The 23,410-nt window shown below is 41.4% G+C and overlaps 1 protein-coding gene and 1 non-coding gene across 6 annotated transcripts in view; one reads left to right on the plus strand and one right to left on the minus strand.

The window, feature by feature from the left end:
- Positions 1 to 111: 111 nt before the first annotated feature.
- ZNF84 (zinc finger protein 84) overlaps positions 112 to 23,410 on the minus strand; it is a 29,512-nt gene continuing 6,213 nt past the window's right edge. For all 5 annotated transcript variants that reach the window (XM_042961632.1, XM_042961631.1, XM_042961629.1 and 2 more), the window contains 4 exons: positions 22,132 to 22,328; positions 11,693 to 11,819; positions 10,978 to 11,073; positions 112 to 5,842 (listed from right to left, as the gene is read on the minus strand). In XM_042961632.1, coding sequence (XP_042817566.1) covers positions 3,858 to 5,842; positions 10,978 to 11,073; positions 11,693 to 11,819; positions 22,132 to 22,146 — 2,223 coding nt within the window. In that variant the 5' untranslated portion in view covers positions 22,147 to 22,328 and the 3' untranslated portion in view covers positions 112 to 3,857. The remainder of the gene's footprint in view (positions 5,843 to 10,977; positions 11,074 to 11,692; positions 11,820 to 22,131; positions 22,329 to 23,410) is intronic.
- Positions 13,427 to 13,530, plus strand: LOC122232859. Its single transcript, XR_006210267.1, has one exon. It is a non-coding gene; the product is annotated as a small nucleolar RNA U13 (small nucleolar RNA).

Here is a 23,410-nt window from a genome sequence, read left to right on the forward strand (position 1 = left end):
CTCCGAACTGCATCTCAGGATCCACTTCCAGAGCACCCAACTTAGCGCACAGCCTAACCTCCCGTGTTAGGAACGTTTGGGTCGTGAGTCACAAACACAACTTGAACCAGATGAAGCAAGCATGAGAATTTATTAGAAGGGTATTTGGGATATCTCACAGAAGAATGCAACAACCGAGGCATGAAAAGGGCAGATGTGAGTCTGGACATTAGGACAAGAACCAGGTCCCGGAATAAGCTTCCAGGCTTCACTCTTCTCCCTCACTGCAGACTATGCTTCCCGATGTGGTGGAAAGCAGCCACCGTGAGCACCCACGTTCATAGATTACAACCTCAGTTGCTAAAACCGTATAGACAAACAAGATAGTCCCGGGTTTCCAGAAGCTTTCTAATGGAAAAGACAAGACATGCGATGATTGTATTACCACAGTGACAAACACATGTGCTGTTCATAAAGGATGGCCAAGCATTAATAAGGAACATGGGCATTTCAGTGACAGGAGACTTGTGAGATTGTAGAAATACGAAGGAACTGCAAGTAGTTCAAGGAGGCCAAAAAGTACTGTGCAGGAGGAAAGATATTCAGAAATGATGGATAGGCCGGATTCATACAGAAGTCCTCATTAAGTCCACAATTAGCTACCTGCTGTTTCAACACAGAAGTGTATAATCAGAATTGCACCTTAAAATACTATGTGTAGTGTGGAAAATGGACTAAAAAAAGAATGAAGGCAAGGTGCAAGAAATTATACATACAGCTACAAGGGTCGTGGTTGGGTTAGCACATCAGCATAGGCCAGACTAGGTGCTGAACACCTAGCAGCTTGCTGGTACAGTATCTGTAGACTCATGAGCCCAGCAGAGCTGACAACCTGAGCATATACTGCTGGAATAAACGGCCAAATGAGGGAAGCCTCGGATGTAGATTCCAGATGCCCACTGATCTATATTCTTCTATTGGTACAGGTATTGCTGGATAAATTGGATATTCTTTGGGTTTATTTCACCTCAGGTTCTACAGGCGATGATCTTGAGATCAAAATACCCAGAACATTGGATCCATAGAGAGAATGGTGTCAGATTACAAAAGCCCACAAAGAAACACTGAATAGAAAGGCACTCCCCAAGACTCACAGACTTGATCTCCAAATGATCCATTACTTAGTAAAAGGAATACAGTAGAACTGTCCTTGGCAGAACTGTCTTCCAGGACAGTGGGGGAACCTGGGTGGTGAAAGAGGAGGGAGGGGATGCTCTCCCTATGCATTCTACCAACATCAGCTACTATGCTCCATGAAGCTGCAAGTAAATCCCTCTTAGCATCAAAACCAGCTTTCTTCTTGATGTGGGATTTGTGGTAGGGGAAATGGGGGGACTCGTGTTTTTTTGTGGTTTACCAAGGTAATTTAAAACGTGGACACTGAAAATATCTAATTTCAGAATCAAAGACCCCTCTTCAGAAAGAGAGTACCCAGTGAGTTCTACTCAGCATACCTGGGTCTCCACGTAAGGTATTTTGATAAACAAGGCCTCTGTTGCCAGCGTTAGCACTCCCTATGACTGACACATTGACCCCTAAGGAAAAAATCTGCTCTTCGGTATTCAACCAGTAGGCTAAAGCCAAAGTTCGGTTATCTAGAGAGTAAACTACTGGGTTTAACTCCTTAATAGTAAATGGAACAATCTAGAACTGAAGTGAGAAAAATTAGGTCATTTTTAGACAACAGACTCCAAACTCAATCCAAGAACTAATGAATCAATATCTGGGACTAGGGAAGAGAATCAGGAGAGAGAAAAATTTAAAAATGGGAGAATCTACAAAGTAAAACATAACCCTATAACTATTCATTTACAAATGAAGTTGATAAAATCCCCTTCAGGTTTGAGGGAGAAAAGCAGGAAGTCCATATGTTTGAGCATGAATAAAAATTTGGGAAGTTAGATACTTTTAAAATTACCATCCTGGTGTAGTGGATTAGAAAATTACTCTCATTGAATTCCCAATTTTTCAACAATGATGTAAAATTGGTAATTACAGGGAAGAATACTGGTAAACTCAAAGGTGCAGACAAAGCAACTTGTGCATGAAAGAAGTCTTGATTTTCCCAAGTCTGGAATCAAAGTCAGGACTTTTCTGAATTTCACCATCATACAAAGAATACTATACACTTTGTCAAGGATCATTATAAAGATCACTGCAAAGTTCCACCTGAGCTAAGGGGTGGTTCATGCACTGTCAAAGCGAGCCCTGCTTACAATGAAAGGTTCACAACAGGATCACCATGTGCACGGTGCAGCTGGTGAAGAGAGGCAAAGCACAGATACTTCAAATGATGAAGCAGTGAAAGGCCTACTTCCTAATACCTGTCCGGACATCACAGAAATGTGCAGGAAGGTAAAATAGACTTCCTTGAATACATCAAAAATATATTTCTCAGCACAAAAAAATCTATACTTTACATTTTCTGAAAGTGACCCCTAAATAACTGGTTTCTCCCCCTAGCTTTTCCACAAAATATCTTATGAAACACTGAAAACAATAGCACACAGCATATTTCATCAGAGTAACTTAAATACAAGCTGTACTTGGGCACACAGCACTTGATGTACGTACACTGGATGCACAAAGGCACCACACTGAATGAGAACACCTGGACAGCACTACTGCCATTTAGCTCGAGTGCTGTGTGACACAATTCACACGCCTTTCTTTTGCTCACTCAGTACACAACGAGTCACTATTGCGTTTTGCGTTCCTGTCTTTGAATACTCGTTAACCAGGTATTAGGTAAATTGTTTGAGTCTGAGATTGCAGACTTTATATAATGTTGGCTTTCATAACGGAAGAGAAACATCAGCAACCACAGACCCGTTTATATGCCAACAAGCCATAAGGAAAAAAAAGAGATGTGGTGTTATTAAGCTGCGTACTTAACAGTAAGACATGTTATACCAATTGCCATTTCAATAGTATCATTAAAACAGAAAAACCAGCGGCATGTGATTATGTCCTGACATCAGAGGCACTACTACAAGGTATGTGCATTTCATGCTCACAATTACATCATCATATGTGATTCCAAAATATGAGACACACTGTGTGACACAGGAAAATAAACCATAAATACCACTGAGAAATGTCTTATCTAGATGTTTCAATGACTCAATTTATTCACATATTTTTAAAACTTCATACTTCAGAATGAACATGTCAATCATCAGTATGGGGTTTCTAATAACCACGTCTATAAAAAAATGTATGGCTTCCCTTTATAGCCTTATTTCTAGGGGCACGTTTCCCATTTCTTTCAATCATTAGGCTTACCCACAATGTAAATCCCCCCCACCCAAAAAAATATGGTTGGATTACCTGCTGAAGAGTGTCCCATATTTAGTATTTTCACAGAGCTTCATTCCTGAGAGTATTTTAATGCACAATGAGCTGTGAATTCTTGATGGAAATATTACCTCACTTGCCACATTCATGGGATTTTTCTTCATTTGCTGGATTAGGGTTTACCCCAGTGGGCATATTTCCAACAGCTAATGAGATGTGGCCTCTGCAAAGCTTTCTGATGTTCACAGTACTCATCTTTGCTATTAATTTCCTACTGTATGCTTGCCAAGCTTTTAAAAGCCACTGCATCTCATAGGCTCATTCTACTCCATGAGTTCCTATATAAGCATGTTAATCAGCTGAAAACTTTCCCTACATAACCTCACTTAGAGTTCCTACCCTAAAAGATTACTCAGACCTACAATGTGATGTGACTATTTATTTGAAAGGTTTACCATAACTGCATTTTCTGAAGTACAAAGAGGTAAGGTCTCTGCCAAAGACTAATATTAACTCCAATCCTAGGATTTCTTTGCTGTATGAGTTCTCTGGTGATTAATGAGCTGTGACTTTTGGGAGAAGGCTTTCCCACATTCATGGCATTGGTAAGGTTTCTCTCCTGTATGAATTCTCTGGTGGTTAACAAGCTGTGACTTCTGAGAGAAGGCCTTCCTACATTCGCTGCATCCGTAGGGCTTCTCCCCAGTGTGTGTCCTCTGGTGCGGTATGAGGTGTGATTTCCGAGAGAAAGCTTTTCCACATTCGCTGCATTCAAAGGGTTTCTCCCCTGTATGTGTTCTCTGATGATTGATGAGACTTGACTTCTCCCTAAAGGCTTTCCCACATTCGCTGCATTCGTAAGGTTTTTCTCCTGTATGAGTTCTCTGATGTCTAATTAGCTCAGATTTCTCAAAGAAAGCTTTCCTGCAAAGACTGCATTCGTAGGGTTTCTCTCCTGTGTGGATTCTCTGGTGAGTATTGAGCTGTGACTTCTGGGAGAAGGCTTTTTCACAATCCCTGCACCCGTATGGTTTCTCTCCTGTATGAGTTCTCTGGTGAGTTGCGAGACTGGACTTCTCACCAAAAGCTTTCCCACATTCAGTGCATTCATAGGGCTTCTCTCCTGTATGAGTTCTCTGATGTGATATGAGATGAGACTTCTGACAAAAGGCCTTCCCACACTCACTGCACACATAAGGCTTTTCTCCTGTGTGAATTCTCTGATGATTAGTAAGGCTTAATTTTTCACTGAAAGCCTTCCCGCACTCACTGCATTCATAGGGCTTTTCTCCTGTGTGAGTTCTCTGATGTCTAACAAGCTGAGATTTCCTGCTGAAGGCTTTCCCACATTTACTGCATACAAAGGGTTTCTCTCCTGTGTGTGTCATCTGATGGGATATGAGATGTGACTTCTGGGAGAAGGCTTTCCCACACTGAATGCACCCATGAGGCTTCTCTCCTGTATGAGTCCTCTGATGGTTAATGAGACTTGACCTCTCTCTGAATGCTTTACGACATTCACTGCATTCATAGGGCTTCTCTCCAGTATGAATTGTCTGATGTCTAATGAGCTCTGATTTCTCAAAGAAGGCTTTTCTACAATCACTACACCCATAGGGTTTTGTTCCTGTGTGAGTCCGGTGATGTGTAACGAGTTGTGATTTCCTGCTGAAGGCCTTCCCACATTCTCTGCATTCAAAAGGTTTCTCTCCTGTATGAATTCTCTGATGATTAATAAGATTTGACTTCTCACTAAAGGCCCTTCCACATTCGTTGCACCCATAGGGTTTCTCACCTGTGTGTGTCCTCCAGTGTGATATGAGATGGGACTTCCGGGAGAAGGCTTTCCCGCATTCACCACATTCATATGGTTTCTCTCCTGTGTGTGTCCTCTGATGGGATGTGAGCTGTGACTTTTGGGAGAAGGCTTTCCCACACTGGCTACAATTGTAAGGTTTCTCTCCTGTGTGAGTCCTGTGATGTGTAACAAACTGTGACTTCTGGGGAAAGGTTTTGCCACACTTACCACAGCCATAGGCTATCTCCCTTATGTGTCTGGTCTGATGTTTAATGAGACTTGATCTCTTAGTGAAGCGTTTCCTACATTCACTGCATTCATAGAGTTTCTCCCCTAGACGAGTTCTGTGAAATATGATAATCTGTGACTTCTTAGAACTAATTTTATCATATTTATCATATTCATAGTATTTTAACCAAGCATCAGTTTCTTCAGGCTTGGTATCGAGAAACAACTTATCAAATACACTGAAACCATCCGATTCTGTCTTTCCATAATCTGCCTTTGGAATTAGTAAATCTAAATGATGTTTTAAAAATAATCCATCTACATTATCTTCACTGTTTGATTTCCTTAAAGGAACAAAGTTCATGCTCAGATTGAGTTTTTTTCCAAATGCATCACATTCGTGATCCTGTTTCAGATTTCTAAGCTTCTCCTGGTCATCCTGGCGCCACGTCATGTGACCATTTCCTTGCAAGTCTTGTTCTACAAAGAAATAAAAACCTGTGAATGTTTCTGTGGTTGTCTTTCCTAAATGAAAAACCAGCAATGCTATGTAAGGGGATGAATGCTGGGGAAGGCCGTTTCCCAGTCCCAGGTAGAAGGTCTATCCTCTAGGTACTGGGGAAAAAAAGAAAATAAAATGCTATAAATAGGAATGACATACAGGCAATATATTATGTCACCTGTGATTGTGGTCAAATATAAGTTTATAAAAAGTAAGAGAATGTAAAAAATATATCAAGAGCAACGAGGAACAAAGAAAGGAGGTTGGAAGAAGCACTGATCCAATATTGTGAGGAAATGATTTCCTCAACACCTACTGAGTACACACTGTGCCCCAGGTGGAGCACGAATCGCAAGAGACAGGAAACAAGCCCCTGACCTTGCGCAACTTAATTGTAATGGAAAAGAAAACAAATAGAGAAAATTAACAGGTTGACAGAGTAACTACTAAAGCCATTACAAGCTTAGAGAATGAGAAATCATATTTGTCCCTTTTCCCATTTTAAAATTTTCTGAACGTTTTAAACTTACCAGAAACATTTTCAGCATTATCACCAAGAGAGCCACTTCGTGGAGCACACCATTTTTCATCTAACGTGTTTAGGCACAAAACCTCACAATCTATGTGTTCTTTCACTGAAAATATCTTAAGATACAAGTTCCCATTCTTCAAATATTCTCAATTTGCCCTTTATTATATAGCTCTTTTGTCATTATTCTCACAACATAACCACTTAGGCCACTGTTATAAGTGTTCTTCAAAAGGCTTATTTTTCACTAATAATCAACACTTGGAATTTTTCCTGAGCTCTTACCCACAGGTATGAAAGCCAACCAGTAATGTGAAAAACTTTTTAAAGACTTAAATGTCAATCAAGGGTAATAAATTTGCAGGAAACCCACAACTTACTGTTGGCCATATCCATTCAGGAGGTAGAGTCAACAAGATTTGCTGATGGATTTGACATGTAAGGAATAAGGGAAAGCAAGGAATCAAGAATGAACCCTAAGACTGGGGTTTGAGCAATTCAGTGGATTATGGTGTTCATTACTGAGTTGAGAAGAATGAAGGAAAATGAAGTCTGGGGGTTAAAATCAAAAGTCTACTACAGAAATATTAGCTTTGAGATGTACCTTACAAGTTTGAATAAAGTGGTAACAGGAAACGTGAGAACAGAAAATGAGTACTTACAAATTAAACTTGTAATTTTGTTCCTTTAACTGTTACATTGTTAAACTAAATACACATTTGGAAATTGTATCCAACTTCTTCCAACTTTAATTTTTCCCCATTAGAAAAATGGGTTTGCTTCATGTTTGACCATTTGTAGTATATCCCAGATACCCCAACTCTCCCCACCACTTTTTTCTGCTGTAGCTTGTTTATTTTTAAGTACTTTATTTTTTATTTTAGAGAGAAAGAAAGCATGAGTGAGGAAGAGGGGCAGAAGGAGAAAGAGAGAGAATCACAAGCAGGCTCCACGCAGGGCTCAATCCCATGACTCCGGGATCATGACCTGAGCTGAAATCAAGAATCAGATGCTCAACCGACTGAGCAACCCAGGTGTTCCTCTCTGCTGTAATTTAATCCATCTCAATATCTCCGTAAAATAGCCTTCCAACTGGTTTCCCTGCTTCCCGTTAATTTTCTACTCTGCAGTCAGGTTAAGCTTTTTAAAATACAAATCAGATAATTTTATTAGAATTTAAAACTGTTTGAATCAATTCAAACTCCTTCCTATTGCTTACAAGTTGATGTATGATCTAGTTTCCGCACACTCCCCAACCCCTATCTCCCTGAGGCAAGGCCTTTCTAAGTAACTAAGTCCCTTCCTGACTTAATACATTCACATTTATCATTCCTTTTTTTTAATATTTATTTTGAGAAAGAGAGAGTGCGAGCAGGGGAGGGGCAGAGAGAGAAAGAGAGAGAGAGAATGAACCCCAAGCAGGCTCTGCACTGTCAGAGCAGACTGACACAGAGCTCGAACTCACAAACCATGAGATCATGACCTGAGCTGAAATCAAGAGTCAGATGCTTAACCGACTGAGCCCCCCAGGCACCCCCATATTTGTCATTCCTTTAAGGAACACTTTCTCCTAATTCAGATAGCTTGTTCCTTTCAGTCTTCATGTCTAGAGTTGCCTTCTCCACATGACCCTGTTATGGATCAAATGTTTGTGTCATTCCCCAAAATTTATGTATTTCAGCTTTAACCTCCGGTGTGGTTGTATTTGGAAATGAGATTCCAAAGGAAGGAATTAAGGTTAAATGAGATCATAATGGCAGGGCCCTGATTCAAAAAGATTAGTATCCTTATCAGAAACACCAGAGTACTCCTTGGCCCCTAATCTACCCACATGCATGAATGAGGAAAGGCCATATGAGGGCAGAGCTACATTGCTACAAGCCAGCAAAACAGCTTTCATCAGAACCCAAATCACGCAGGCACCTTGATCTTGGGACTTCCAGCCTCCAAAACTATGGGAGTAACTTCCTGAGCAGACTAACACTCTCTCTACCATATTATTATCTACCTTATTTCTATAAGAGCACTTTCAGGATCTCGGTTTTACCCTGGTTATTTGAAAACTTGTTCACTTTTATCCTCCCGTGAGAAAGTAAGCACTGTGTAGACAAGGAATACCCACACCATCCAGCACAATACCTTAAAAATAATAAGAGAAATCAACACATATTCAATTTTCTATGAATTGCTAAAGTTGTTGTGCAGAAAAGAGTTGGCACCAGGCCTGAGAGTACTATGCACACACGACTACTTGCAAGGTTGCTCTTGGCTACTAGCATTTGGGAACCTGGGTTTCTGGAGTGTTCCTACCATTCCCCAGCTGATAAAAGGAGCTCCCTGTGGTGGACTGTGTGCGAACCACGTGGTTTATGGTGAGTACCTGGTCTCCTGGGAGTCTGAAATGCTGGACTCCTAGCTGAAGTGCTAGGCAGAGGTGCCTCTGACCAGCTCACAATAAAACCCTGGGTGCTGGGTCTTTAGTGACCTTTCCTGGGCAGAAATACCACACATACTACTGCATTTTCATTGCTGGGGGAGAAGTGAGCTCTGTGTCACCCTCATGGAGGGAGCAGCACAGGAAACCTGCACCTGGATTCCTCCAGACTCTGCTTGTGCCCGTTCCATGGTGATGCAGCTATGTGTCATTATGTCACTGTAATAAATCTTAGCCATTCCTACAACATCCGCAGTCCCGTTGAACCTCTGAGCATAGTGGTGTTCTTGGGGACCCTGAAGTGCGGGCCTTGTTAATTTTGACAACTAACTTTGCGCTACATTGCAGTGAAACATAAATGTTCACTATTTAAATGCAGAGTTAAAAAAATTGGATGCAAATGTCACTTCTTAAGTAAGTTCTATGTTTCTGTATGGTATTTTCCAGGTATTTTACTTTTTAATCACTTTAGTAGAAACTCAAGTGGTGGCTATCAATGAGAGAGGGGCACATAAAAAAAAAAATCACAAGAGTTTCTCAAACTACAAATTCCAGTTCTAGAATACTGCATTTTAAAATACGTATACACCACTCTACTGAATCAAATCCCCATGTGATCTAATGCACACCTGGCTAAAAACACCTGTATTAGAACAATGGGCTTGTGGAGAAGAATTTGCAGAATGAATCCTGTCTGACACAGAGCTGGGTATAAGACTATAAGCCTGTGTCTGTGCATGCACACAAAGCTCAGAGACCAACCAACTAAAGAATATTACCCAGCCTGTGATCAGGTCTGGAATGGGACTTCCGAAAAAAGTGAGACCAACTGAGCTGGACAGTCAAGGAACATTCCATGTGTATGAATGTGTATGTGAAAACAGAGTTTGTGTGGAAAGGATTAAGATAAAACACAGCACAATCAAACGGAGATGCAGAGAAGAGTAAGTATTTCGTCTGAAAACACTGAGAAATGTTCAAATGGAGTTGACCATGAATTTGAGGAAGAGGGTATAAACAGCAGGAGAGGCTGCACAGATTCACACAGTGGAGAGCCTGAAAGAAGAGGCTATAGGCTGTAGCAGACTCTTGGCAATGCCTCAGCTACATTCAGATGGCACCTGCACCCTGGGAAGACTGTGGGGCCCACCCCAGGCACCCATCTCTCTCTGCCCAAAATAATCCTTAAGCTGCAAGCGCATTCTTGGTCTGTGTGCAGGGATTCTGGGCATTCTGGAGAATTCACGAACGCCCCCAGAGCAACGCTCAAGCCCTGAGCACTGGGCATTAGCAGGTGACCGGCTTCCTGGTCCCTCGGGGGGGTCCAGGCAGCCGCCACAGGTGAGCACCCTTCCATCACAGGCACTGCCATTCCCTCCCCACCCCCATATCAACGCCCTTCCTCCCACCGCAGTGCCACTCAGATACGTATCTCAGGGGGTGATTTCGAGGGAGCCTGAACTTATAAAAGAAGGTTAGATTCTACACCTATCTAGAAACTTGGATACTTCAGTAAGTGAAGTAAATTCCAAATCCAATTATTTGGATAATTCAGATGTCCCTATGGGACATCATGGGCCTAGTTTTAAGTGTGCATTGAGGAGTTAAGTTAAAAAGATAACTTCCAAAGGGCAAAAAAACTTAAATAAGAGAGAGACCATTCAATGTACTCCGTGGTATCCAATCTACAGGAAAAGTACAACAGAACCTAATTTTAAAAAGGGAGAAAAAGGACCAATTGTTTGGGAGGAACAAGCAACTGTTCTCAGCTGTACAGAGGCTGAATGGAGTGCAGTGGGCCCACGGGGTACTTCTCTGGGCATCAGACACCCCACTGAGGCGAGAAAGAAACCTCCTAACTGTACAAGCAGACGTGTCTAACCGTAGGTGAGCAGAGAACAGAAGATTAAACATGTCAGAATATGAAAGAAGCCAAAGTTCCAGACTTGGCAGACAGGGAGTAGTTCATGGCCTAAACAAGCTGGAAGCAAAGAAGCCACACCTAAAGACACAAAGTGGCTCACATCAGGTGTTCTGAAACCCCACCACGGGGCCAGAGATTGTGAAAAGAGCTCTCTAAAGCACATTTCAGAGATGTCATCAGCCAGTGACCAACTGAGACTGAATTTCTGGCCGGTTCTCACACGCACCTGAGCAGTCTGCACTTGGAACTTCTCCATCTCCCACCCATGGCTCTTCTCCTTGCTCCAGCTTGAAGATGACATCAGGTTTCATAACTTCATACCCTGTTCAGGGGAAAACACAAAAGCCTTGACCCTGACTGCTTGGGCTTCAGGGCCACCGAAGAACCAGAAAGATCTGGCATCACACCGGCCCAGTGAAGTACCCATCTGTGTATGAACAGACTAAACAATTCTCAACAGCAGGGGTCTCCCTGGTGGCTGATGGTTCTAAGATTGTTCACTTCTGTAATCCAAATACGAAACCATTACATGCTTCAGAGGCTCCTGAGCCCATCAGCCTGGGTTCAAATCCAGGCCCTTTCAATGACTAGCTGTCAGTCCTTGGGAAAGTGACTTAAAAGGAGCAGAACTGTACCTGCTATACAAAACTGCTCTGTAAGTAATTCAACACAGAAGAAGCAAGTGAAACATAGCCATTTCCTCGCATTAGGTGCCAACCCCCCATGAATGCGGTAAGTTTCGGAGGACGCATAAAGAAAATAAGCCTTCGTAATTGGAAGGCAGGTCCAGATGTTTTCCCTAGTGTCACAGTGCACGGAACTTTTAATCTCCTGAATTCGGGTTCAAAACCATTAAAAAATTCAGAACCCCCACAGCTCTCAGCAACTAAACAAGTAAGGTATTAGGCATAGTCTGAGGTCCTCCAGGAAGTTCTTCTTACCCAGCGAAACTAGGCTGCTGTAGTTCTCCAGCATGACATCCTTGTATAAGTCCTTCTGACTGGGGTCCAGGAGTTGCCACTCCTTCTGGGTGAAGTCCACAGATAAATCCTCAAATGAGAATGCCTCCTGTAAAAGCATAACCCTGGTCAATCTGAAGCAACTATCACTCTGAGAGATAGGAAAGAATTGGAGTGTAAGCACATTTTTCTCATCACAGCAAGTTATGGAGAATGACTGTGTCCTTTGCACGGTATTTCTGCAATAAAACACGACGATGCACTCTTCCACCCTTCCATATATACAATACATTAGAAATGGAATTCGGGAGTTTAAATCTCAACAGGGGGCGTATGAATGGCTCAGCTGGTTGAGGGTGTGACTCTTGACTTCGGCTCAAGTCATGATCCCAGGGTTGTGAAATCAAATGTCAGGCTCCATGCTGAGCCTGGAGTCTGCTTAGGATTCTCTCTCCCTCTGTCCCTCTTCTGGTCACACACATACTCTTTCTCCGCCCGCCCCCCCCCACAAAAAAAAAATCAAATTAAAAAAAATAAATAAATAAAAATTCAAAAATCTTCTGAACCACCAACAAAATATTTACTGAACCTCAAATCTGCCACCAGAGAGGTGGTACCCAAAAAAAGGTAATAACACAATACCCTAAAAAACTGCATAGTCTTGTAGAGGCTACAAATATATATGCCTATTCATACAATAAGCTGCTGTAGCTGAGGCACCACGTGGGTCAAAGCAAGGACAGCTTCAATTTCGGTGTCAACTCAGGCTCTCTGCAAGAGGTAAAGCCTGAGGTGAGTTTTAAGAAATTAGCAATGCTTTCCACAAAAAAAGGAGGTGCAAAGGCATTCTGAGAGCCAACAGCTCCAATGAAACCCCAAAACCAGGAGAGTTGAGGAGATACAAACAGTTCAGTTAGATAAGAACACAAGGTACAAAGTAGTAATTAGATTAAAAGGCCACATGGGGGGTGGGGGGGCAGACTGGTTAACAGAGATAGACACTTTCTCATTGTCAACAGCTAGCCATGATTCCATGAGATGAGACAGATATAACCAAATCTAGGTTTTAGAAAGGTTTCTGGATTTAGGTCAAGATGGATTTCCATCTCGGAGTGCCCAGGTGGCTCAGTTTGTTGAGCATCCAACTTCGGCTCAGGTCATGATCTCGCAGTTTGTGGCTCAAGTCCCGCGTCAGGCTCTGTGCTGACAGCTCAGAGCCTGGAGCCCGCTTCAGATTGTGTCTCCCTCTCTCTCTGCCCCTCCTCTGCTCATGATCTCTCTCTCTCTCTCAAAAATAAACATTAAGAAAAAAAATTTTTAAAGAGATGGATTTCCATCCCAAAGTTACCTGAGATGATCAGAAAACATGCACTCTAAATAATCCATAATAGCATCAGAAAATAAGAAACCTGACTCTAAGCAGCACATCATACACTCTGAGAAGAGCTGGTGAACCTGAAGACAGTCAATAAAAGTACCCATTTTGAGCAACTGAGGAAAAAAAAAAAACAAAAACTTAAAAAAGAGTTCAGACACTCAGGGCTCAGGACACTGTCACCAAATGCATGTCAGAGGAGTTCCAGAAGGAAAAAAGCAAGAACATGGTGGAAAACAGAAATGATGGCCAAATGCTCCTCAAATGGGGCAAAAGGCATAAGTCAACAGGAAACTCAGTGATCCCCCAACTGGATGATAACATAAAGAAAGCCACCACCGAGCCTTTTGTAGTTCATAAGCATGATAAGTGAGCGTTCACGCCACTGTGTGACATGTGCCACCCTTAAACCTTGTTACGACGTCGGCACATTACGTGTCTGACGTGAAAAAAAGAAAGCCACCACCAAACACATCATAATCAAACTGCTACAGAATACAGACAAGGAAACAGTCACCTCACTTACAGAGAACAGCAATTCAAATGACTGTAAATTTCCTATTAAAAAGCAGAGGCCAGAAAAGGAAAACACTTTAAAAGTGCTGAAAAGAAAAACCTGTTAACCGAGGATTTTGTAACCAGCTTATTCACCAGGAATAATTGTGACGTGAGGGCATTTTCTCTTATGAAGAAAAACTAAGAGAATCCAGGGCAGCAGAGCTGCTGGCAAAGGGCTGACAGATGAGAGGCCTTCTGAAGGAAGCAGTACCAGCAGGCAACTCCAGGCTCAAGAATTAAGAACAGGGATGGCAAATATCCATGCAAATACAACACAATCTTCTCCTCTTACGTTCTTTGCCGTTCTTTGTCTTCCTTCCTCCCTCCCTTCCTTTCTTTACCGTTCACTTATTTTTAAGAGAGAGAGACAGAGACAGAGCATGAGTGGGGGAGGGGAAGACAGAGAGGGAGACACAGAATCCGAAGCAGGCTCCAGCCTCTGAGCTGTCAGCACAGAGCCCGACGTGGGGCTCGAACCCACGAACTGTGAGATCATGACCTGAGCTTGTGTCGGGACGCTTAACTGACTGAGCTACTCAGATGCTCCTTTTTTTTTTTTTAAATGTTGATTTATTTATTTTGAGAGAGAGCTCACGCACAAGAGTGGGGTAGGGGCAGAGAGAGAATTTCAATCAGGCTCCACACTTGACCCATGAACCATGAGATCACGACCTGAGCCAAAGTCAAGAGTCAGACACTTAACCAACTAAACCACCCAAGTGCCCCTCCTCTTCGTTCCTTGAAGTATGTTTGACCGCTGGATGCAAAAATCGTAGTATTGTAGTATCTTCTGATGGATTTTCAATATGCAAAGGTGTAACATAAACACAGCAGACAGAGCGTCACAACACCTAGACAATGTAAGGTTTCCACATTCCTATCCAAGTAACAAGATATAAAACTGTTGCACTTCAAACTACACAACTGAAAAATGAAAAGGCAAGCCACAATCAGGAAAAAATTATTTGCAAATCCTACTTACGTTGAAAAAAAAAAAACTTGACTCAGAACTTATAAGAAAAACCTCTTAGAACTCAATAAAAAAACTAAATTAAAATTTTAAGAAAAGTTAAAAAGTAGGCAGGGGCACCTGGCTGGCTCAGGTGACTCTTGATCTCGGGGTTAGCGGTTCAAGTCCTGCATGGATGTAGAGCTTACTTTAAAAAGATATTAAAAAATAGGGGCACCTGGGTGGCTCAGTTGGTTGAGCATCCAACTTCGGCTCGGATCATGATCTCACGGTTCCTGGGTTGTAGCCCCACGTCGCGCTCTTTGCTGACAGCTTGGAGACTAGAGCCTGCTTTGGATTCTGTGTCTCCCTCTCTCTCTGCCCCTCCCCTTCTCGTGCTCTGTCTCTCTCTCTCTCAAAAATAAATGAGCATTAAAAACATTAAAAAAAAGATATTAAAAAATAAAAATTAAAATTAAAAGTAGGTAGAATATTTTAATATATTTTATCAAAGAAGATACAGGAACGGCTAATAAGCACATGAGCACATGAAACAATGACCAACATCATTAGTTATGAAGGAAATTAAAACCATAATGAAACACCACTTCACACTCGCCATAATGATAAAAAGATAGATGATAAGTATTGGAAAGGATGTGGAGAAACTGGAACTCAACACTGCTAGAAATACAAAGTGGTCTGACACGATGGACTGTGGCAGTTTCTTAAAAAGTAAATATAATTTGACCATACAACCCAGCAATTACACTCTTAGGTATATACTCCAGAGAAATGAAAACGTGTTCATGTAAAACTTGTACATGGCTGCTCCTGTGAGCAGCACTTATAACCACTGCGAGGGGTAAATAATCCACATGCCCAGCAAGTAGTAAAGAGACAAAGAGAGGTATATCCATTTAATGGAACACTAGTCCACAATAAAAAGAATGAATTTCTGACATATGCTAAAATGTTGACGGACTTCAAAAACCTATGCTAATGCAAAGAAGCTAGACACAAAAGAATACACATTATATAAATCCACTGATATGAAATGTCCAAAAAGAAACCCTATATAGAGAGGAAGCAAATTGGTGGTTTCCTTAGCTATGGATGGAAATAGGAATTGACTGCAAAATGACAAAATTCTCCTGGGATGAAACAAACCCTCTAAAACTGGAGGGTAAGGACAGTAACACAACATAAAATTACCAAAAAATCACCCCAGTATATACTTAAATTGGGTAGATCCTACTGAGGTCATAGTTCAAAAAAGCTGTTAAAAAAGATAACAAAATTAGTAAATTTATGTTAATGTATTTGACAACTTAGATGAAACAGATATTCAAACAGTGCACTCAAAAATTACACAATATGAAATAAAAATCTGTATTAGTTGAATGTTAAAAAGCCTGACCCCATCCCCCAAAACCTTCCTTCAAAGAAACCTCCAAATCTATGAGGCTTCAGAGGTGAATTCTTGCAACCATTTAAGGAATAAATAAAGTGACTTCACAGAAATTCCTCCAGAGACCAGAGCAAGAGTGTAGACTTCTCAACTGACTGTATAAGGCCAGCAGACCAAACCAAACAAGAACACAAAAGGAGTGAACATCACAGGGAAATTAATAGAAACAAAATTCCTAACAAAAAGCCATATATAAACAAAGCATAATGTGAGTTGACCAAATAAGGTTTCCTTCAGCAGTGCAAGACAGGGTTAGCATTCAAAAATCCATAAAAATTAACAGAATACGGGGAAAAAAAACCATTATTTCAACAGACGTGGAAAAGGCATATAACAAAAATCTGTTCATTTTGAAATACTGTCAAACAAACTAAGAATCGAACAAACCTAATAATCATAACCTACCAATATCTACAGCTAACATCACACTTAACGGCAAAATAAGGAGTATTTGCTCCCTGAGGACTGGAATAGTATTAGCTAAAAGAATGTTTTGTGATGACTTAAATGTCCTCTATCTGCACCATCCAACAAGGTAGCTGTTAGCCACAAACATCTACTGAATACTTCAAAGGTGACTAGGAAAGGACTTCTTAGTTTTACTTATTTTTAACCAACTTATATTTATTTTTATTTATTTTTAACGTGTGTTTATTTTTAAGACAGAGGATCTAAAGTGAAGAGGGCTCTGTACTGACAGCAGACAGCCCGACATGGGGCTCGAACTCAAGAACGAGGAGATCATGACCTGAGCCGAAGTCAAACACTTAACCGACTGAGCCACCAAGGCACCCCTCAGCTTTTTATTTTTTCAGAGACAGAGCACTCAAGAGTGTGTGTGCAAGGGGGGTAGGAGCAGAGGGAGAGAGAATGTTAAGCAGTCCCCATGCCCAGCCCAGAACCCAACTACGCAGGGCTCGATCTCACCACTCTGAGATTATGACCTGAGCCAAAATCAGGAGTCAGACGCTTGACTAAGGCACCCAAGAGCCCCTATTTTTAACTAATTTAAATTTAGACAGCACAGGCAGCTAATGGCAAACGGCTGTATAATTTGTCTGGCCTCTGTGTCAGATTCCTGGGACAGAACCTTGCTCTTCCCCAGTGACAGAAATGCTTTTATTATTCATGGGGCCCCCTCCTGAGTTTATGCTTCTCACAAAAAAGGTGACTCACAGTGGGCTCCTAGTCTTCCGGATGGACACTGGCTGGAAAGATCAACCATCTGATTAAACAGTTGAGGCTTTGAGTCAGGTGGTATCAGCACAACCTCCAGGAAGGGGAGAAGGCTGAGCTCAATCATACAGCCACTGATTCAATCAACCTACATGACCATACCTACGTGATAAAAACTCCATAAAAATTCTGGACATTGGAACGTGAGGTTAGCTTCCTAGGTGGTGAACACAAAAACGTGCCAGAAACGTGATGTGTCCTGATTCCACAGGGAGAGGGCACAGAAGCTCTGCATCCACAACCCTCCCAGACCCCATCCTATGTGTCTCTTCATTTGGCTGGTTCCAGTTTGTGTTGTTGATAAGAAAACTGTAATTGTAAGTATAACACTTCCCTAAGTTCTGTGACTTGTTCCAGCAAACATGAAGGGGTCATGGGAGCCCCCCCAATTTGTAGCCAGTTGGTCACAAGTACAGGTGGCTCGGGAGACTTATAGCTGGCAACTGAAATGAGAGCAGTCTTGTTGGGTGTCCTTAACCCGCAGTCTGTACTAACTCCAGATGGTGCCAGAAACGAATGCTGGAATGCACCAGACAGAAAGCAGTGCCTGCCGAGAGCAGGGAGGCAATGACACTTCGAACCCACATTGTCCAGGAGGTCCTGGCCAGTACAATAAAATGCAAGGAAAAAGTACAAATACTGAAAAGAAGATGTAACACTGTCGTGCATAGTATGACCGCTATGTAGGATTTTAAGAAATCCTACAAACAATGATATTTAGTTAACTGTGGATATTCTTTGACACCACACCAAAACTAATCAACTTATAGTCTCTTAAAAATGAGCTACAACAGGGGCGCCTGAGTGGCTCAGTGGCTTAAGCATCTGACTCAGGCTCGGGTCATGATCTCACGGTTCATGAGTCCGAGCCCCGCATCGAACTCTGTGCTGACAGCTCGGAGCCTGGAGCCTGCTTCGGATTCCGCGTCTCCCTCTATCTCTGCCCCTCCCCCACTCATGCTCTCGTCTCTCATAAATGAATAAATGTAAAAAAATTTTTAAAAAAAAGATGAGCTGCAGTGAACAACCTCCACCTTTATCAATTAATGAGCTTCTCATATGGTTACATTAAAATCTAACGTTTTATCTTGATCTTTCAGTGGATAATTTTCCCATTAAAGATTTTACAACATCAAGCATTAGTCATGTGGAAAATATTGGTTTTATGAGTTAAAGTCTTCTCACAAAAAAACAGCTTTACCAGTTAATTCTGTAGACATTTAATGAAGAAATAATTCCTGTTTTACTAAACAATTACCAAACACAGAAGCAAGAACACAACCCTATACTTTGATACAAGCATCACCTTGATAACAAAACTCAGTAAGGATACTGCAAGAAAGGAAAAGCAAAGGCCAGTTTACACATGAACATTGATGTGAAAATCCTAAATGACAACCATACTGAGCAATATGTAAAGAAGAAAATATAGCAAGACTGAGCTGGAGGGGCCCCTGGGTGGCTCAGTCGGTTGAGTGTCCAGCTCTTCATTTCGGCTCAGATCGTGATCTCACACTTGTGAGGGTGGAGCCTGCTGAGGATTCTCTCTGCCCCTCTCCTGCTCACCCTCTCTCTCAAAATAAATAAATAAACTTAAAAAAAAAAAAAATTTAAGGCTAAGTCAGAGTTACTCCTGGGTAGATAATCAGTCTCTCCTCAGTCCCGGGGCAGGCAGCATTTCCTGCCCGTGGGTCCTATCCCTGTGCTTTAAGAAAATCACCTTTTTGCACTGGGGGAAAGAAAAAAAAGGACTAAGTTGGAGTTTATCCGAGAAATTCAAAATTCAAGTTGCATTTAACATTAAAAGGAATATATATATTCACTACTTTAACAGATTAAGAAAAGATATGTAATCACTTCAATAGATGCAGATAAAGAATATTTGCAAATTAAAAGAATGTACACAAGAACTACAAACAACAGAAAAAAACTGAACAAAATTGCTAAAACGCTCGTTTAAATTTTCATATAGAAGGACTGGATTTCATAAGGAAGGAATACAAAAATATGAAAAAGAACAAGCAGACGAGAAAAGAGTAAAACATACCAAAAACTGAAAAGTAATCAACATTTGTTACAAAAAGTCTTAGCAGGGGCGCCTGGCTGGCTTAGTAGGAGGACTGTCCGACTCCTGATCTAAGAGGGTCGTTGACTTCAGGCCCCACATTCGGTATATAGCTTACTTAAAAAAAAAAAAAAAAAAAAAAAAAAAAAAAAAGTCCTGGGGCACCTGGGTGGCTCAGTCGGTTGAGCATCCGGCTTCGGCTCAGGTCATGATCTCATGGTTTGTGAGTTTGAGACCCACATCGGGCTCTGTGCTGACAGTTCAGAGACTGGAGCCTGTTTCAGATTCTGCATCTCCCTCTCCCTCTGCTCCTCCCCCACTAGTGCTCTGTCTCTCTCTCTCTCTCTCAAAAATAAATAAATATTAAAAAAATTAAATTAAAAAAAAAGTCCTGGCAAACTAGAAATTTACAATTTATTTTTACTAAGAAAAAAAATATTGCTGATATTTTTGTTAACAAGGAAAATCTAATAAAATCTAAAGAAAATTATTAGAATTAATAAAAAGGTTTAAGGGAGCCTAAGTGGCTCAAGGGATTAAGAGTCCAACTCCTGATCTCCGCTCAGGTCATGATCTCACAGTTAGTGAGTTCAAGCCCCACATCAGGCTCTGTACTGACAGGTACAGAGGCTATTTGGGATTCTCTACCTCCCTTTCTACCCGTTTCTCTCCCACTGGTACTGTCTCTCTTTCTCTCTCTCAAAATAAATAAATAAACTTTAAAAATAAACAAACAGGCTTAAGAAGTTCCTGAATGCAAAGTCAGTATGTAAAAACCTACTATATTTCCACGTTTTGGCAAGAAAATTTTTAAAATTTTATATACCATAAAATTTCAAATGCCACGTACTGTGGAAATGACTAATTACAGATCTGGGACAGAAAGTGTACAAGCTGATCCTTGACATATTTTATCATGGGATAGAGCAATAACTTCATTTAAGAAACAAAGAAGTGCTTAGAAGCAGAGTATCATTCTGTGGCCCCTAATAAAAGTCCATCAAGGCAACAATCATGAAGCTGCTGACGTGACAAAACGGGCAAGCAGACAGGAGTCACCTCCTGGAATACATACCACCACCTCTGAAACACTCTTACCCAAAAAGTCACACCTAAGTCTGATCAAGCCTCCAAATCAAATCTGTAATGATGAAGATACGCTTTTATCTGCACTAATTCATGGCTACTAAGTACCTGAAATGTGGCTAGTGTGACTGAAGGGCTGGATTTAGTGGTTTTAAATTTAAACATTGTTGTGTGGCCAGTGGCTTGGGTACTAGCCAGCACAACTCTAAATCGGCCTATTTACAGGAAACACGGAACACGTTGGCACACTGTGGGGATGCAAGGAGCAAAACCCAGGCAGTGGGAGATCCACAGAATAAATGCCCTGGCCTCTTCAATCAAGAATGGGGCTAGAAAAAAAAAAAGCCAATAGGTTAAGAAGACTTAAGAGACAGATGAACCAATTACACTGTATGAACTTTCCTGGATTCTGATGCAAACAAACTGCAAGTGACTTGTAAATTTTACGAGACAACTAGAAATGTGACCACCGACTGGATTTGGTGATACTGAGAAGCTGCCTTAACTGGAGAGAAGATTCCAACTGCACTGAATCTCACAAACAAAATGTTGAAAGAAACAGACACGAATTAGTACATACTGCAGCAGACAACAGGAAACTGCAGTGTTTAGGGACGGATACTTTGGAGTAAAGCCATAAAGAGCAAGGAAATGGTTACAGAGTCAGGGTCCTGGTTCCCTCTGTTAAGAGGGAGAAGTTGTGACTGGCAGAGGCACATGGAAGGCCTCACCTGGGCTGGAATGTTCTGTTCCTTGACCTGAATGGTGGGTTCATGGGTATTCGTTCAGTTGATAATAATTCATTACTTTGTACTTTTACATTTTATGTACTTTTCTGTATGTGAATTCTGCTCCGCATTTAAAGAGAGAAATTATGATTACTAAGTTCTGTTCTGGCATTTTCTCCCTGGGTCACACTCCAGAAAACTATGAAAAATTACCGTAAGACCCATGTATTTACTATATTTCTCTGAGGACATCACTCACACGGTATTATTTGTTCAAAACTTCATCAAAGAATGAAAAATATTTACTCTCTATGAAGAATTAGTTTACGTTTTTCTAGGATAGTGCAACTCGTAGAAATGTTCTAATTTCTTTATTAGAACTGCTAAAAATTTGAGAACCAAGTTTGTACCTCAAATTCATTAATTATGCAGGACACTATGGCTCATTAAAATTCAAATCTCAAGACCTTCTGAAAGCCCTATAGTTAAATAAAGTTGATCTTTGGACATCAGGGGTTTGAACTGTGCAGGTCCATTTATATGCAGATTTTTTCAATAAATACAGTATAGTACTACAAATGTATGTTCTCTTATGATTTTCTTAACATTTTCTCTTCTCTAGCTTTATCATACAATATAGTATATCAAACACATACAAAATACTGTACGTGTTAATCACCTGTTATCGGTAAGGCTTCTGGTCAACAGTAGGCTACCAGCAGTTAAGTTCTGGGGAGTCAAAAGTTACACATGGATTTTCCACTGTGCAGGGAGCTGCCATCCCTGATGCCCACGTTATTCTAACTGCTCCAGTTTTGTCCCAACCTGGATCTTCAACTCCAAGGTTATCTTCCTCTGATTTATGAACTACTTACACTTTTCTTTTTCACTGGAAGACTTACATACCTCTTCTAATCCCCTGGAAAATAATGAAGAAGAAACAATCAACCAACCTGTAACATGGTCATTTTCTGTTGCCTAGGCCAGATGAGTTGCACATCTGAGACCTGCTCCACGCTGAGCCTCTTCCGTTTCTGTCCCAAAGCTCCACTGTAAGGCGGTGGCTGGGTCTTTCACACTGACAAGTTCCTGGTTCCAGGAGCTCCTTTCTTATATCACATGAGCAGGCTCATTTGTGGGTAACCAGGATCTGTGAACATAGGAATAAAGCACTTTATTGGTATATTCATACTGCACCTAAAATCTTTTCTCCTCTTGCTAGGAACCAGGATTTCAAGTAGTCTTCATGTCTGTGGGGAATAAGCTTAGGAACTCCCTGAGCCTGCACTGATGGGTTAACAAAGCATAAAGAATTACAAAGCCATAGGATGCTCACACCCAAGACTGGGTAAACAAGATTAGGCGAATAAGGATAGAGAAGGGGGGCTATCGCCCCCAGAATAGAGTAGGGTGGGGGCAAAGGCCCCCAGAACGGGGGGGTGGGGGAAGGCCCCCAATACAAAGGTACATGAGGTAAGCAAGATTAGGTATTCAAGGCTAAAGCACCCCCAATTCAGTACTATAGCAGAAAGCTGCTTTCATAGGAAGGAAGGACCAAATTAGGTAAATAGGGCTAGAGCACTGCAGGTGAAGCTGCCCAGAGGCGAGCTAATTAACAAAAGAAAGGTGCCTTGTTAACACTGAGGTTACTTGCTGTCTTATCCCCTAGGCTAGCGAAAATAAACAGACACAGCTCCTCCTGTCTGCCATTAACACCTGCCCATCCACCTGTTGCCAACCTTTTGTTTTTTTTATCAACCCAAACTCCTAAACCCGAGTATCTTCAAGAACCCCTTTCCCTCACGTCCATGAGTTAATGTCCACAGTTTCATTGTCTCTTTGTGCATGTCCATCACCATGTTTGTAAGCCTTCTGATCCTAATAAAAACGGAGCAAGGACCCTTAATCGGGGCTCTTGTCTTTTCACGAACATTAGCCATCCCTCCCATTTTAATCCTGCACCCGATTTCTTGCTGGCCAAGAAAGAAGTTTAGACTTAAGAGTCTACGTGGAATACTACGTGGCAATGAGAACGAATGAAATATAGCCTTTTGTAGCAACGTGGATGAAACTGGAAAGTGTTAGATGCTAAGGGAAATAAGTCATACAGAGAAAGACAGATACCATATGTTTTCACTCTTACGTGGATCCTGAGAAACTTAACAGAAGACCATGGGGGAGGGGAAAGAAAAAAGTTAGAGAGGGAGGGAGCCAAACCATAAAAAAAAGACT

Source organism: Panthera tigris, chromosome D3 (genome assembly GCF_018350195.1).
Source record: "Panthera tigris isolate Pti1 chromosome D3, P.tigris_Pti1_mat1.1, whole genome shotgun sequence".
Lineage (NCBI taxonomy): Eukaryota > Metazoa > Chordata > Mammalia > Carnivora > Felidae > Panthera > Panthera tigris.